Source organism: Myotis lucifugus, unplaced genomic scaffold, assembly GCF_000147115.1.
Source record: "Myotis lucifugus unplaced genomic scaffold, Myoluc2.0 scaffold_10, whole genome shotgun sequence".
NCBI classification, from domain to species: Eukaryota; Metazoa; Chordata; class Mammalia; order Chiroptera; family Vespertilionidae; genus Myotis; species Myotis lucifugus.
In genome coordinates, this window is record NW_005871058.1 from 8,756,549 (window position 1) to 8,771,555 (window position 15,007).

General features: G+C 36.9%; 1 protein-coding gene across 3 annotated transcripts; it reads right to left on the bottom strand.

The window, feature by feature from the left end:
* Nucleotides 1–2,259: 2,259 nt before the first annotated feature.
* LOC102437244 (C-type lectin domain family 6 member A) lies at nucleotides 2,260–14,509 on the bottom strand. Of its 3 annotated transcripts, none has more exons than XM_014451643.2 (6): nucleotides 14,362–14,509; nucleotides 13,599–13,691; nucleotides 12,042–12,143; nucleotides 5,656–5,807; nucleotides 4,262–4,377; nucleotides 2,261–3,147 (listed from the first exon to the last, which is right to left on the bottom strand). In XM_014451643.2, the coding sequence occupies exons 1-6, from the start codon at nucleotides 14,387–14,389 to the stop codon at nucleotides 3,003–3,005; spliced, it is 636 nt and encodes a 211-aa protein (XP_014307129.1). In that variant the 5' UTR covers nucleotides 14,390–14,509; the 3' UTR covers nucleotides 2,261–3,002. The 3 variants fall into 3 exon arrangements, with proteins under 3 accessions (XP_023605778.1, XP_014307129.1, XP_014307128.1); XM_014451642.2 differs by having other exon boundaries at nucleotides 2,264–3,147; nucleotides 14,356–14,509; XM_023750010.1 differs by lacking the exon at nucleotides 12,042–12,143 and having other exon boundaries at nucleotides 2,260–3,147; nucleotides 14,356–14,509.
* Nucleotides 14,510–15,007: the final 498 nt, after the last annotated feature.

The following is a 15,007-nucleotide window of genomic DNA, read 5'->3' on the forward strand; positions in this document are numbered from 1 at the left end:
AGCAATTAACAAAATGCTGATAACAAGTCATTACTTATCAATAATTACTCTAAATATAAATGGCTAAATTCTGCAATTCAAAGGTATAGAGTGGCTTAAGGAAACACAGCCCTTTCCCTCTGGTAACCACTATACTGTTGTCTGCGTCTATGAGTGATTTTTTAGATTGAAAAAATCATCATAGTTAATATGTCCATATTGCCCAAAGGAATATACAGATTTAAAGCAATCCTCAGCTAAAAATCCCAATGGTATTTTTTAAAGAAATAGAACAAAAAAAAATCAGATTTATATGGAACCACCAAGACCATGAATAGCCAAAATAATCCCGAGGGGAAAAAATAACAAAGCTGGAGGTATCACACTCCCTTTCTTCAAATTATACTACAAAGTGACATAATCAAAACAGCATGGTATTGGCAGAAAAACAGACACACAGATCAATGGAACAAAACTGAGAGTCCAGAAATAAACCCTATGGGCAAATAATTTTTATTATTGACACTATTACAAATGTCCCCCATTCCCCTCCATTTGCCCCCCTCTTCCCAGCCCCTGCCCTACCCCAGGTCTTCATCACATTATTGTCTGTGTCCATGGACTATGCATATATGTTCTTTGGTTCATCTCTTCCAGTCCCCAACCCCCATCCCCTCTGAGATCTATCAGTCTGTTCCATGTATCCATGCCTCTGGTCCTACTTAGTTCATCAGTTTATTTTGTTCATTAGATTCCACATATATGCGAGATCAAGTAATATTTGTCTTTCTCTGACTGGCTTATTTTGCTTTGCATAATCATCACCCATGCTGTTGCAAAGGGTAAGAGCTTCTCTTTTTTTACAGCTACATAGTATTGCATTGTGTAAATGTTTGCCGTAGGTTTACAGTTGTGAGTACAGGAAACACAGAGTTTACTCTTGTATTATTATTTATTAATAATTGTATTATTTTTCATACAAACAACTACAAACCTACTTTTGCCCCACATTATTGTGGTCCTACTTGCAGTTCTCAAATTAAGAGTTGAACAATGGGCCTTGAAAGGACTGACACCATCCTGTCCCTCGCACTCCATCTGAACCATAGGCACTCCATCTTGGTCCCATAATCTCCATTTTGTAAGAACTTCCATTTAAACTTTTTCACTAAACACAGATGGTCCTTTGTTCTGTTAATTCCAGGAAGTGACTAAACCAGATAGCCTCCCTGATAGAAGTAACTCTGCTATTTCTAGCTTCTGTAAGCACGCTTGCTCGAATAATGGGGAAAATAAGACATTTTTGGGGAGAGGCTAACAATCTGAATCTGTGCCAATAACCTAATGAACATCCTTGTTAGCCTATAGTCTAGTCACTGCCCCTCTTAATTATCTGGTTCTGTAAGCCGCTCTGCCGGTGTGGGGGTCTGGTCCGTCCTTGGTTCCTCCCATGCCAGGTGACTTCTGGTTATCTGAGCTGTGCTCAAGGCTACAAGCTTTCTGCAAGATATCTGCTAAGCACACTGCCCCCATCCCAGCACGCGGGGTTTTTATGCCTTTATAAGCTAACCCCTAAGTTCATTCAGGGCCGCGAGAATTTGAGAGATCCAAGTCCTTCCGCGGCTACCAGCTTTTGAAATAAAGATTCCAAATTCGGCTCTCTGATTACAGCATTTTCTGTTTAGCTTACTGAATTTCTGGTATAACAGAGTGAAGCATAACATCTCTATAAAACATGTTTACTGGATTAGGTATTCCTCTTCTGTGAAATGCTTTTTAAATATTTTGCCCAATTTTTTGTATTTCTAATTCATTTGTGACCATTTTATGTTCTTTGTATTAATACTGTGTTAGTTACAAATATTTGAAATATATTATTTTGGTTCTACTTTTTAAATTTTGATAGTGTTTTAATGAACACAAGTTCATAATTTTAATGTAGAAGAATAAATTACTTCCTTTCTTGGTACACATATTTTGTATCTTTTTAAAGAAATTCTGCTATGGCAGCCAACCTATAACATAGCCCTCAGTGCCCGGCTGGTGTGGCTCAGTGGTTGAGCATTGACCTATGAACCAAGAGGTTGCAGTTTGATTCTTGGTCAGGGCACATGCCTGACTTGCTGGCTCGATCCTGAGCCAAGGGGGCGGGGGGCGGGGGGGCGGGGGTGGCGGCGGGGAGAGAGCAGAAGACAGCTGATCAATGATTCTCTCTCATCGTTGATGTTTGTAACTCTCTCTCCCTCTCTCTCTTCCTCTCTGAAATCAATAAAAATATTAAAAAATAAAAATAAAAGTCTAAAAAAAAAAGGATAGCCCTCAGTGATTTTTATCCTGAGCTTGTCATGCCTTTGGGTATTCCACTTCTGTAGTATATCAGTTTGGTCTATGTGACCATTGGACTGCACCAGAAGTTAAAGTGTTTGACTTCCGAGGCCAGATCATAAAAGACATTGCTACTTTCACTTGCTCTCTTGGAGTACTTCCTCTGGGGAAAGCCAATCATCATCTCGTGAGAACACTCAAGAAACCCTACGGAGAGTTCTCTATGGTGAGGATGGGAGGCCTTCTCACAAAAACCAGTACCAAGTTGCCAGCCATGTGAGTGAGACATCGAGGAAGTAGACCCTTCAGCTCCTGCCAGGCTTCCACATGATGGCAGTCACAGTTACTATTTTGACCCAAAGAATTTCTCTATGTTTTGAGGAAAGTCCTTCTTAATTTTCAATAGTTACCTCATTATGAGTCTTCGGATAGACAAAATAATACCATCTCTTGCCCAAGGAATGTGGGTGAAAAGAAGTATGAAAAAAGTAAAGAATGCATAACAAATTTTTAAAAACGGAAGGGTTCACCCTATTATTAGTGGAAAAGAAGAAACTATAAGAGGGATGACTCAAAGAAGTAAGGCATCTGGATATTTCCATAAACCTCTATGATAAGAATTACACATAAATTATAAGAGGAAATTATCATTTTAAGATAGGTCTCCATTTTAAATGTGACAATGAATAAAGTTCCACTCATAGATAAACCTTCTTCATCTCACATATTGAATTTCTTTTAGAATCACAGAAAACATCATTCCAGGCCCATCCTCCAGGATTCCAGAAAACTATTGAAGCACATTCCTCTGCAGAGAAATTGGGCTCACCCTGGTGCCATAATCTAAAGAGAAACAAAGGATAAAAACACGTCAGTGAATGCACAGTGATTAATTAGAAAGTATATAGAGTTGGGATTTGAAGAGAATGGGGTTCAGGGTGAAAGAACACTCCAATGATTGCTCTCCTCATACTGCCCTCCTCAAAACCCCCAAGTGTAAACAAACACTTTTATAATTGCTCCTCTAACATTCCCCTGGCAAATTTTTATGTAACAGAGTAAACTTGACCTTGTCCCTAAAATCTGATCCTCACTTTTTTCTCTGTAAAGAGCCCTTATCCTGATCTGGGTTGTTAAACAATTCGTGTCTTGGTAGCATAATAAAGAGGTTGCCTCCTTAATTTGTGTACTCTTATCACCTTCCTAAATACCTGTATTCTCATGGAGCTTGAGTCTGGTCATAAGAAGTTACCCTGCCTACAAGGAATATAATCTGTAGTAAGGGTGACAAGGTTTGGATGAGGGTGGGAGGGTAGGACTTTGTTTTTGGAATTAAGAGACATGGTTTCCTCCTGACCCATTTTGATCTTAAGCAAATAATTTATTCTCTTCAGGTATTTGATTTTTCACCTATAAAAATAGGAATCATAGGCAGATCCCCAAATAGCTTATAAAAGTATGTGAAAATCGCATGCAATAATGTATTATTAAATTCTGGATTTATTTCAAAGCCACAAATAAATAGTATTATTATATAATTATCCTCCTAGAATTGAACACAGTTCTCACACTTGTATTTTTTAAGTCTTATTAATTGAAATAAAGTGTAATTGAAGTGTCTACACAACTTTAGAGGTAGCAAATTGTAATGAATAAGAGAACCATCTTTGGAGTCACACATGGAGTTGAGGCCCTGTTTCTCATCTTACTTCTTATTGACTCCAGGGAAGTTAATTCACTTTTCATCAGTAAAATGAGTTCTAAAAAAGTTTTCATAAAGTTTAAGTGTGACAATACATGCATTTAATAATTGTGCATGTAAGAGCTTAATAATTGTTAGAATCTGTTATCATCAATATAATTATCAGTATTAGCATTAACAGTCACTGCCAACAAAATTGCCCTACATTTTTATGTAAACAAAGCCCATGGTTCATTAATGTGAGTCTCTACTCACCTGACATTTTCCGTGTAAGGTGTCTGATCAATCCATTGCCAATTGCCATTCCCTTGTGGATCTGAGAGTCCCAGAAAATAAGAAAATGATTCATTCAGCTGCTGAACAATGAAATTCTGCATAAAGAAAAAGAAACCATAGACTGAAATTCCCAAATTGAATAGAGTAAGAGTTCTTTAGAGATTTAAAGAGAAAATAAAATGCCAGCTGTGAGGAACAGTGTCAAGACAGCTCATTGGACAAGAAAACAGACCCAAAACACCAACATCATTACAAGAAGGAGGGAGTTATAACTCATGAGTTTCCATCACAATTTTTTTTTCTTCACCAAGTGGCAGAATTCTTTTAAAATGTATGTCAATTTTTGCACTTCCAACCATTTTTAAAATTGTATATGTTCAGATGTATTCTAGCTTATTTCTCATTGTTTATCAATGAAATTGCATTTGAGTTATCAAAATTCAAATTTGTTTCTCTTCTCTTCTAAGTAGTAATTCTCTAGTAGTTAATTACTTTTAAAAGTTAAACATAAAGGAGTGCTTATTATATTTATAACAGTAGTGATGATTTCTTAAAAAAAAACTATTAGTCTCATTTTTTCCATCTGGACCTCTGTATCACCTTCTTAATCTATCAGAACTGTTTTCTGGTTGAGATAAGGTGCAATTAATTTTGAATTAAGTTTTTTAAATCTATCTTTATTATTGAAAGTATTACAGATGTCCCCCTTTTTTTCCCATTGACTCCCCTCCTCCCCACCCTCAGCTCCTCCCCAGGCCTTCACCAGCACTACTGTGTGTGTCCATGGGTTATGCATATATGCATATAAATTCTTTGGTTAATCTCTCCCGCTCCCCTTCCTCCCCTCTGAGAATCATCAGTCTGTTGCATGCTTCCTTATTTCTAGATCTATTTTCTTTGTCAGTTTATTTTGTTCATTAGATTCCATTTATAAGTAAGATCGTGTGATATTTGTCTTTCTCTGACTGGCTTATTTCATTTGGCATAATACTCTCCAGGTCCCTCCATCCTGTCTCAAAGGGTAAGAGATCCTTCTTTTTTACAGCTGCATAGTATTCCATGGTATATATGTACACCATGTAAATGTACACAGCTTTTTTTATCCACTCATCTACTGATGGGCACTTGGGCTGTTTCAGATCTTAGCTATTGTAAATTGCACTTCTATGAACATAAAGGTGCACAAATTCGTTCTGATTGGTGTTTCAAGTTTTTTAGGATATATTCCTAGAATTGTAGAGATCTTTTTACAACAATGTTAATATAGTTAACTATTGAACTGTACACTTAAAAACAGCTAAGATGATAAATTTTATTTTTAATTAAATTTACTTTATTTAAATGAAAATGACAAATAAAGAAAACAAAAGTACCTGCTCTGCTTTTGTGTTGAGTACCACCAAATGAGCCCCCATCCGAACACAGTTCTGCTGACTCTTAGACCAAAAATTACCTTCTTTAGAAATGAAGTAGCAGCTGGAACCAAAAGATTTCCAAGTACTTGGGCAACATCCCCAGACTTTTTCTATGTTGAATGAAATAGAAGAGTGAGTGCAAGATGAGACAAATAAGATCAAAGAGGTAAATTCCATATATGTGAAATCTGAGGTTGTTTTCTAGAGATGGGCTTCTTAAGTCATGTATTTATTGTTCCCTAAATTATATAATTTGGGGCCATAGGACTGCTTTTAAATAAACATTTTTTCACATTAAGTCCTCAATATTTACCAAGGTTTACCTGCAGAATTTATCTGGAATTTTTGCCAAAAAATCACTATAAAATTTTTTCTGTTCTTTATATCCCTTATACATTAGATGCACCAAGTTCTATCAGGGTTACAAATTACTAATAAAGGTGTATCTCAAATGCCAATTCTACTTAATAATCTTGGGCAAGCCACAAGTCTCAAGTCTCAAGTTTTTAAAATGGAAATGATAATTATTCACAGGGTGATTATGAAAATTAGAATTATGCCTTATTCGAATTCTGACTCCACCATTTATTATGTATGCTTTTGGGCAAATTACATAACCTCCTTGAGCTTTAGTTATTTTGTCTTTAAAGTGTAAATAAAAACAGTACCAAACCCAAAGGGAAACTTAATCACATAATATGTGCAAAGCACTTTAAAAGATGCTTAACATGGAATAATTGCTCATAAATATTACCTATTACTAATTTTTACACAGCATCAAACTTATAAGAGTTTAAAAAATTATCACTTCTCTCTCCTTTCCCCTTAGAAACACCAATTTGCCATTATCCTAGAATTAAACATTTCTAGCTAACCAATACAGATCCACTGACATGTTTTGATCATATATGTATATTTACATGTTTATATACAATTTTAGCACATATATATGTATACCTAAATAATAGGTTGTTTTGATTTGTTGAATTTTAAATCTTTTAAAAAGTATAATATATGTGGTCTTCTTGGTTTCATTTTTTTATTCCACATTGCTAAGATTCATTCATGTTGTTATATATAGCTCGATGTTATTCCTTTTAAATGTTATTGCATTAAAATTTATATATTAAATGATGAGAAACAATCTATAGAATTATTTTTCCTTTTATAATATTATAATATGAATAAAATAAACAGACCATATCTATATCATTTTACTATTAGCCACTTTTGGAAATTTATCTTAATTATGCTTTCTGTTCATTATTAAATACTAAAGGCCCGGTGCACGAAATTAGTGCATGGGTGGGGTCCCTAGGCCTGGACAGCGATCAGAGCCAATCAGGTTCCCTGCCTCCCCGCCTCCTCCTTCCCTCGCTGCCCGTGTCTGCCACCACCAACCCCCAGTTCCCCGTCCCAGCCTAGGGCCCAGCCCTGATTGAGTGATCAGGACCTGCTGGCCGGGGGGGAGGGGCCAACAGCCACCGCAGCAGGTGGGCAGTGGGCCAATAGGAGTCTGCCAGCTGGGGGGAGGGAAGGAGAGAGGGACCCAGGAGGTTGGCTGCTGGCCCCAAGGAGGGAGCCGGCCCTCGGCCCCCCCCTGGGAAAGGGGCCACATCCGCTGCCACCCACCCCTGGTTCTCCAGCCCAGCCCAGGGGCCTGCCAGCCGGTGGGAGGGACTGGGAGGTTGGCTGGCAGGCTCCTCCTGCATTGAGTGTCTTCCTTCTGATGGTCAGTGCACATCATAGTAACCGGTAGTTCCATTGTTAACGGTCACTTAGGCTTTTATATATATAGATTGTTTTTCATAATACTCCTTAAAGTATGTATTAACAGTATGTCTAATTAGGTGGACTGTTTTGATGGTGGGAATTGGCTTTGTCAGTTAAGTTATGATGGAAGCATTTTACATAAGTTAAATATGCTAAATCTCCAGCTCCAAGGTTGATAAAACTATTTAAAGCTGTGATGAAAGGAAGCATTTGTCAAAAAGATATATGGGCATTAATAATGTTTTATTTTTCCAATTTTGCTTTGTAATTATAAAAAGAAGTATACTTAATAGTCATTTGATAAAACTTATAAAATCTTCTTTTTGGTGTAATTCTCAGAAATTGAGAAAGTGAATCACTATTGACTAAGAAGAAAACAAACCTTTTGTAAATTATTCTATTTATTATTCTTTATATTTAACAACATTGAAAAATTACCTAATCAAATTCTCGTGAACAGATTATTATAAATAATTTTTGATACTAGATCACTATGTTTTTAGCAAAAAACTAAAAAATTGGGTGCCATTCTAACCGAACACTTTCTATTCTATTAAATTATTTAGATAAGCAAGATTTATCATATTGTGTCACTAAAGTGAAAAATAAGAAAGGAGTTGATGTTGAATTCTATCTCACTCTAGTAGTAATATTATTCAATAGTAAGTATATCTGATTGCATTTTTTAAAGTCCATGTGTCTCCTTAAAATACTAGAGGCCTGGTGCATGAAATTCATGCATGGGTAGGGTTCTTAGGCCTGGCTGGCGATCAGGGCCAATCAGGGCCTTCTGGGTGCTGGCCAGGGCCTCCTCCCTTTCCTGGCTGCCAGTTGCCGGCTGGACCTTCCTTCATTCTGTGCCACCCCCCTGCTGACCTGGTCGCCCCTAACTGCCCCCCCCCCCAGCTGGCCTGGTTGCCCCACGCAGCCTGCTGCTTGGTTGTTTGGTTGCCACCTCACTAATCCCCCTGCCGACTTGGTCATAGGCAGCCATCTTTGTGAGATTGTGATGGTCAATTTGCGTATTACCTCCTTTTTTTAATTTTGTTTTATTGCTTAAGGTATTACAAAGAGTATTAGATATGTCTCCTTTTTCCCCCCCTTGACCTTCCCCCGGCCTCCACTACCCCCCAGTGTCTTGTGTCCATTGGTTATGCTTATATGCATGCATACAAGTCCTTCGGTTGATCTCTTAAACCACCCCCCATTTCCGTCCCAACCCTCCCCGGCCTTCCCACTGTAGTTTGACAGTCTGTTCAAGGCTGCTCTGCCTCTGTATCTATTTTTGTTCATCAGTTTATAATGGTCTTTATTATCCATAAATGAATGAGATCTTGTGATAGTTTTCTTTCATTGACTGGCTTATTTCACTTAGCATAATGCTCTCCAGGTCCATCCATGCTGTTGCAAATGGTAAGAATTCCTTCTTTTTTACAGCAGCATAGTATTCCATCGTGTAGACGTACCACAGTTTTCTAATCCACTCATCTGCTGATGGGCATTTAGGCTGTTTCCAGATCTTGGCTATGGTAAATTGTGCTGCTATGAACATATGGATGCATATATCCTTTCTGATTGGTGTTTCTGCTTCCTTGGGATATATTCCTAGAAGTGGGATCACTGGGTCAAATGGGAGTTCCATTTTTAACTTTTTGAGGAAACTCCATACTGTCTTCCATAGTGGCTGCACCAGTCTGCATTCCCACCAGCAGTGCACGAGGGTCCTTTTTTCTTCCACATCCTCTCCAGCACTAGTCGTTTGTTGATTTGTTGATGATAGCCAGTCTGACAGGTGTGAGATGGTACCTCATTGTTGTTTTGATTTGCATCTCTCAGATGATTAGTGACTTTGAGCATGTTTTCATATGTCTCTTGGCTTTCTGAATGTCCTCTTTTGAAAAGTGTCAATTTAGGTCCTTTGCCCATTTTTTGATTGGATTGTTTATCTTCCTTTTGTTAAGTTGTATGAGTTCCCTATAAATGTTGGAGATTAAACCCTTATTGGTGATAACATTGGCAAATATGTTCTCCCATGCAGTGGGCTTTCTTGTTGTTTTGTTGATGGTTTCTTTTGCTGTGCAGAAGCTTTTTATTTTGATGTAGTCCCATTTGTTTATTTTCTCTTTAGTTTCCAATGCTCTAGGAGCTGTATCAGTGAAGAAATTGCTTCAGCATATGTCTGAGATTTTGTTGCCTTTGGATTCCTCTAGTATTTTTATGGTTTCCCATCTTACATTTAAGTCCTTTATCCATTTTTGTGTATTTGCATATTACCTCTTTATTATATGGAACGAGTGGCCTGGTGCACAAAATTCGTGCCTTATCGCCCCTAACCACTCTACCTGCCTGCCTGATCACCCTTAACCACTCGCCTGCCTGCTTGATCTCCCCTAACTGGTCACCTGTTTGCCTAATCACCCTAACTGCTCACCTGCTTGCCTGATCACCCCTAACCGCCTCTGCTTTGGCCCCCGCTGTCTCAGCTTCATCCAGAAGGTCGTCCAGAAGGACGTCCAGAATTACATCCGGAAGGTCATTTGGCTGTCTGGTCTAAGTAGCATATTACACTTTTATTATTATAGATGGGCTTCTAATAGTTTTATTTTATCAGTAATAATTTATAAAAATATATAATAAGTATGTAATGTTTTGAATATATATTCTGATGATAATTATAATAAATCCATCCAGAAGAAGTTTTATAACAAGCTTAATGTTCCATAGGAAATAAAACTATTAGACATGTTCTTATTTACATATCTTGGCAGACAGGGAAGTGCTGTGTAAATGTTAGTCTAAGGGGGGGTGGGGGGAAAGAATGATGTAATACCCAGGACTGTCAAATAATACATGCATTTCTTCTTTTCTAATATTCATGATGGGAGTGGGGGTAGCAATTTGTAATGGTATCTAGACACCAAAGATACATTTTAAAAACAGGTTTAACAGTTTTATTTTTAAATGTTGGTATTTACAAAGTTCCAGAAATCATAGCTTTTGCTTTTAATACATGATAAAAAAATTAGATATCAGATTAAATAAGGGGATACATAGTTTTTCAATATATTTCTGGGGTTTTGACAGGCATGCTTCTACATATCCCAGCACTCAGACTGGGGCTGAGTGGAAAACAAATAGGAAAAGATACATGTGGATCTCGATTAGTTTTTACCTTTAATGAATATGGAAAATTTTTGTTTGGAATTTTAACTTTTTATTGTAATAATAATGTGAAAGGATGTTCTTAAAATCTGAGCACTTTTATTTGCTGACATGGTAGCATATAAGATAATTCTATCATATAAGCTTATCTGTAACTTGACTCATTTGTATGAAACAGCTTGAAAGGCTATAACAGGGAGTAAATTTGCAGTTTCTTATGCCAGATGGATGTGGGGTTAATTTAATTAACACCCATCTTTGTCTCATTCATTTCAGAGCATTCTGAAAGCAAAGGCTAAAGTACCCATTGCTGCTTCCAGGAGGTAGTCTTTAAAACTCCAGTTGTTGATACAGGAGTGCCTCAAGTTGTTGAGAGGAAAATAATATTGATGCAATTATGTTTTCCTCCCCAGAAGTGCCAGCTCCACAATTGACAAAAAACAAAAACAAAAAACTCTCAATGGGACAAGAAAAGCCTACGTGAGAGAGTAAAGAAAACTATTACTCACCACCCCATGTACCATATTGCTAGCAAATATTTAAAAAAGGAAAAATTCCAACATCTCATAAAATTAGAAAGAAACTTTAGTCCTCTCTTTAGTTCTCAGAGATTTTTCCATAAAGGCAAAGGAGTGCATACTATTGGTATTTCTTCACTTGGAAGGAATAAGGCCATAAAAACCACCACGAACATGCATTATGCCTTTCTCTGGCATTTCTCACTAGACATAGTGCAAGGCAGACCGTGATTTTGAATTCAACTCTCTTAACATATGAAGGTGCCAGCACCACATTTTAAAGTGAGGACAACCTCTTCCTGAGCCATGTTTCACCAACCAAATTGAGCAGTAATAAAGCTGACACTTGGAATTAAGATGGGTGTTATTAACTAGGAACCTTAGATAACAAAAATAAATTTTATCAAAATGATAAGGGTAAGGATAATTTTAAACCAGAACTTTTATGAAGAATTTCCAGGGTTGGCTTGAGCAAATTGCATGGTGTATGTTAATAACACTTATTGATCTCAAGAAGTCTGGACAAGGGCAAATCTAGAACCTGATAGGAGCATGTAAGTTTAGAGATATCCTTTAAAAAAATTTTTTTTTTATTGATTTCAGAGAGGAAGGGGGAAGGAGAAAAAGGGATAGAAACATCAATTAGTTACCTCCTGCACGTGCCCCAACCAGGGCTCGGGCCAGGGAGGAACCAGCAACAGAGGTACATGCCCTTGACCTGAACTGAACCGGGACATTTCAGTCTACAGGCCAACTCTCTATCCACTGAGCCAAACCAACTAGGGTGAGATATCCATTTTTTAAAAATAGAATAAACCAATCTTTAGCTCACCCCTGACCTCTCTTTCTCTGAGAAAAGAGAAAGTCTGGTTAAGAATTCCAACACCTTACCTGTCACCCTTGTCCCTTCATTGAAGCAGGTTAGACTTGGATGATATGTATGTAATTCAGACAGCCTTCTGTCAGTGTTTGTATATGTAATATAATAAGTCGCTGTGGAGGAAGAAGGAGGATTAGTATCCATTGATTCTTTTGCTACAAAACCTTATGCTCTATAAATCTGTGCCAAGCAGGCTTTCCTCCAACTGTAACCATTTCCTTCTCTCTATTCAAACTCAATAAAGACTGTGTTCAATTACTCCTTGCCTCTATTCATTTGTTTGTGTATATGCCTGTACTTTTTTGTTGTTGCTCTTTCCCCATTGAAATTTAAGTTCTATATTCTAGGACAGAGATTCTCTTTCTACATATATTAATCGCAAACACCTAGAATAGAGACTGTCAAAAATAATCCATACCTATCCATTGATATATTGACTGACTGCTTCTTCTTAATTTTCATAATCATGAAGCAAGAATGCAGATTATTTTTACATTTTCTAAAAGTTCTGACTGTTATAACGTAGCTACAGATAAACATATGAGGTAAATAGAAACCAATGGGAGCCTTTAAACATTTAGAAACATTTTAAATGTCTCAAATAAACATTACCTTTTATGTTCAAGGGTGTGCACAGGGAGAAAGACCTGTTCTCTCTTGGGTCCTGAATTGATTCTTCACTCATTTCTGTGTTAGCCTTCTACTACTAAAGCTCACTACTTTCCCACCATTCTCCTAGCTTATGCCTTGGGGTCCTTAATATCTGCTTCCTCTTGATTAATAAAATAACTATTCTTAAACGCTCTTCCTCTTGCACTTGACCATGAAAAATGAAACAGATTCTAACTTTTTGATAATTATTTGTATTTGTGTTTTAGTAAAACCAAGACATTTACTTGTATCTTGAGGGAACATCAAACATGGCCCATCTGGCATATGAAATCACTTTCACTTCCTTCCAGACTATTTTATAACTATTTTTAATCGCCTTAGCAGAGAATGGAGAACAAAATTGTAGATTAGAGAGAACAAAGTGTTGAAGCTTTCTCACAAAATGTACTTGAAATATTTATTTGGAAGCAAATGGAACAGAAAAGAAATATTTTATTCCCTTACATCCTCAATATTTCATTTGAATATTTATTCTCCTTATATTGGAAAAGACTCTCACAAGAAAATCAAAGAAGATATTCTAAAGGATTATGATTATAAAAGCAATTATAGTTGCATTCTCAATAGTGGGCTTTTGTGAGTAGAGAATATGTGATCACTAGTGAACCATGTACTGAAAAATGATGTCTTTGACTACAATTAACATCCATCCATATGAGAGGTCATGATTGAGAATATACTAATAAAACCAGGTGAAATATATCTGGAAGCAGAATCAGTTATCAAACTATGAAGAAAAGGGAGAAAAGAGAGGGAGGGAAAGGAGGAGAAAGAGGAAGAGGAGGAGGGGAAATCAACAAAAGCATTGCTTTCCAAGTAACAGTTGACATATTAATAGTGTATAGAACTTGACAGGGAAAGAAATCACAAGAGTGTCACCTCAGTGAAGAACTTACCCACACAACTCACGATGAAACAAGCACTGAGGAATGCTATGGAAACCACAGCAACAGACCAGATCTTCACGGGGGACCACCATACTGGCCTTTCTGTCAGAGAGGCAAGACAAATGCAGTTACCATGGAGCCAAGAAGCCAGAGTTCCTAAGAAACTTAGAACAATGAAGAAACTAGGTGAAGAATCTCATATTAGTTAAAAACCTAAAAGAAGGAGAGAGCTTAAAAACTCCCTCAGATGGTGATGGAAGGAGACTTAACTTTGGGTGGTAAACACACAATATAATATACAGATGATGTATTGTAGAATTGTATACCTGAAACTGACATAATTTTATTAACCAATGTCAACCCAATAAATTCAATAAAATGTTTAAATAAAGAAACTCTCTCAGAATAAATAACCAGGTAGTAGCTCTGAAGTCCTAAACAATTGAGGAAAAAGTCATCCTCAATCAACTGTATTTTCTACTTTTCTTTCCTTTCTTCTTAAATATTATATTCACCATGGATTCCCCATCTTTCTTAATCCATCACTTTTGTCTCCTCCTTCTCATACCACTGTATTAATATTTGTTTACTCATTCTGACAAGTACATCTGGCTCTGAGGAATTAGTCTTTGTTCTAACTTCTCTTGATTGCTATGGTAGTCCAATCTATATCCCTCCAATCTGTCCATTGTCTATCTCTTCTCTCCAGATAACTCATCATCTCATATACTTCTTTCTCTCTGGAATTAAGAGAAGGAATGCTCACCTCTACCTTGAGGTTGCCCTTGTAGCACCATCATGTGGACTCCCTGTGTTCAGAAGGCCCAGGAGCCTCTTGTGTGTCTTTTTCTCTGAAAATGTTACCCAGAGCTTTGGCTTTATTCAAATAGGTCAGAGATGAGACAAACAACTAAACACTCTGATGAGGCTAAGAGACTTCCAGTACAAGGTATGCCTCAAAAGAAGAAGTTGTGGTTTAGACTAAAAAAAAAAAAAGAAAAAGAAACTCCATCAGAATAAATAACCAAATGACTAAATAAACTTCAGTCTTTTAGTTTAGACTAAAGTTTCCAGTGATTTTAAAATATCATGAAAAATAAGAGGAAATTGAGAAACACATCTAAAACAGCTCATGAAAACTTTGACACGAATGTTGAGATCACTTGTTCAGTTTCTGACATGAAATTTCTCCCCGATTCCTATTTATTCTGGCATGCAAAATAGAAAATTTTATATACCCTGAAAGAAATGTATTAAATTAATTAGGTGTATGCCTAATTAATTTAAGTGCTCCCTAGCCAATCTTTACATTGGATTTTATGTAAGGCTTAATCCATGTGTTGAACAGTGTCCTAGGAAGTGAGCAAAAGTCTGATTGAATAATATGGCTTAAAAATATGTTAATATTTTTACTTAAA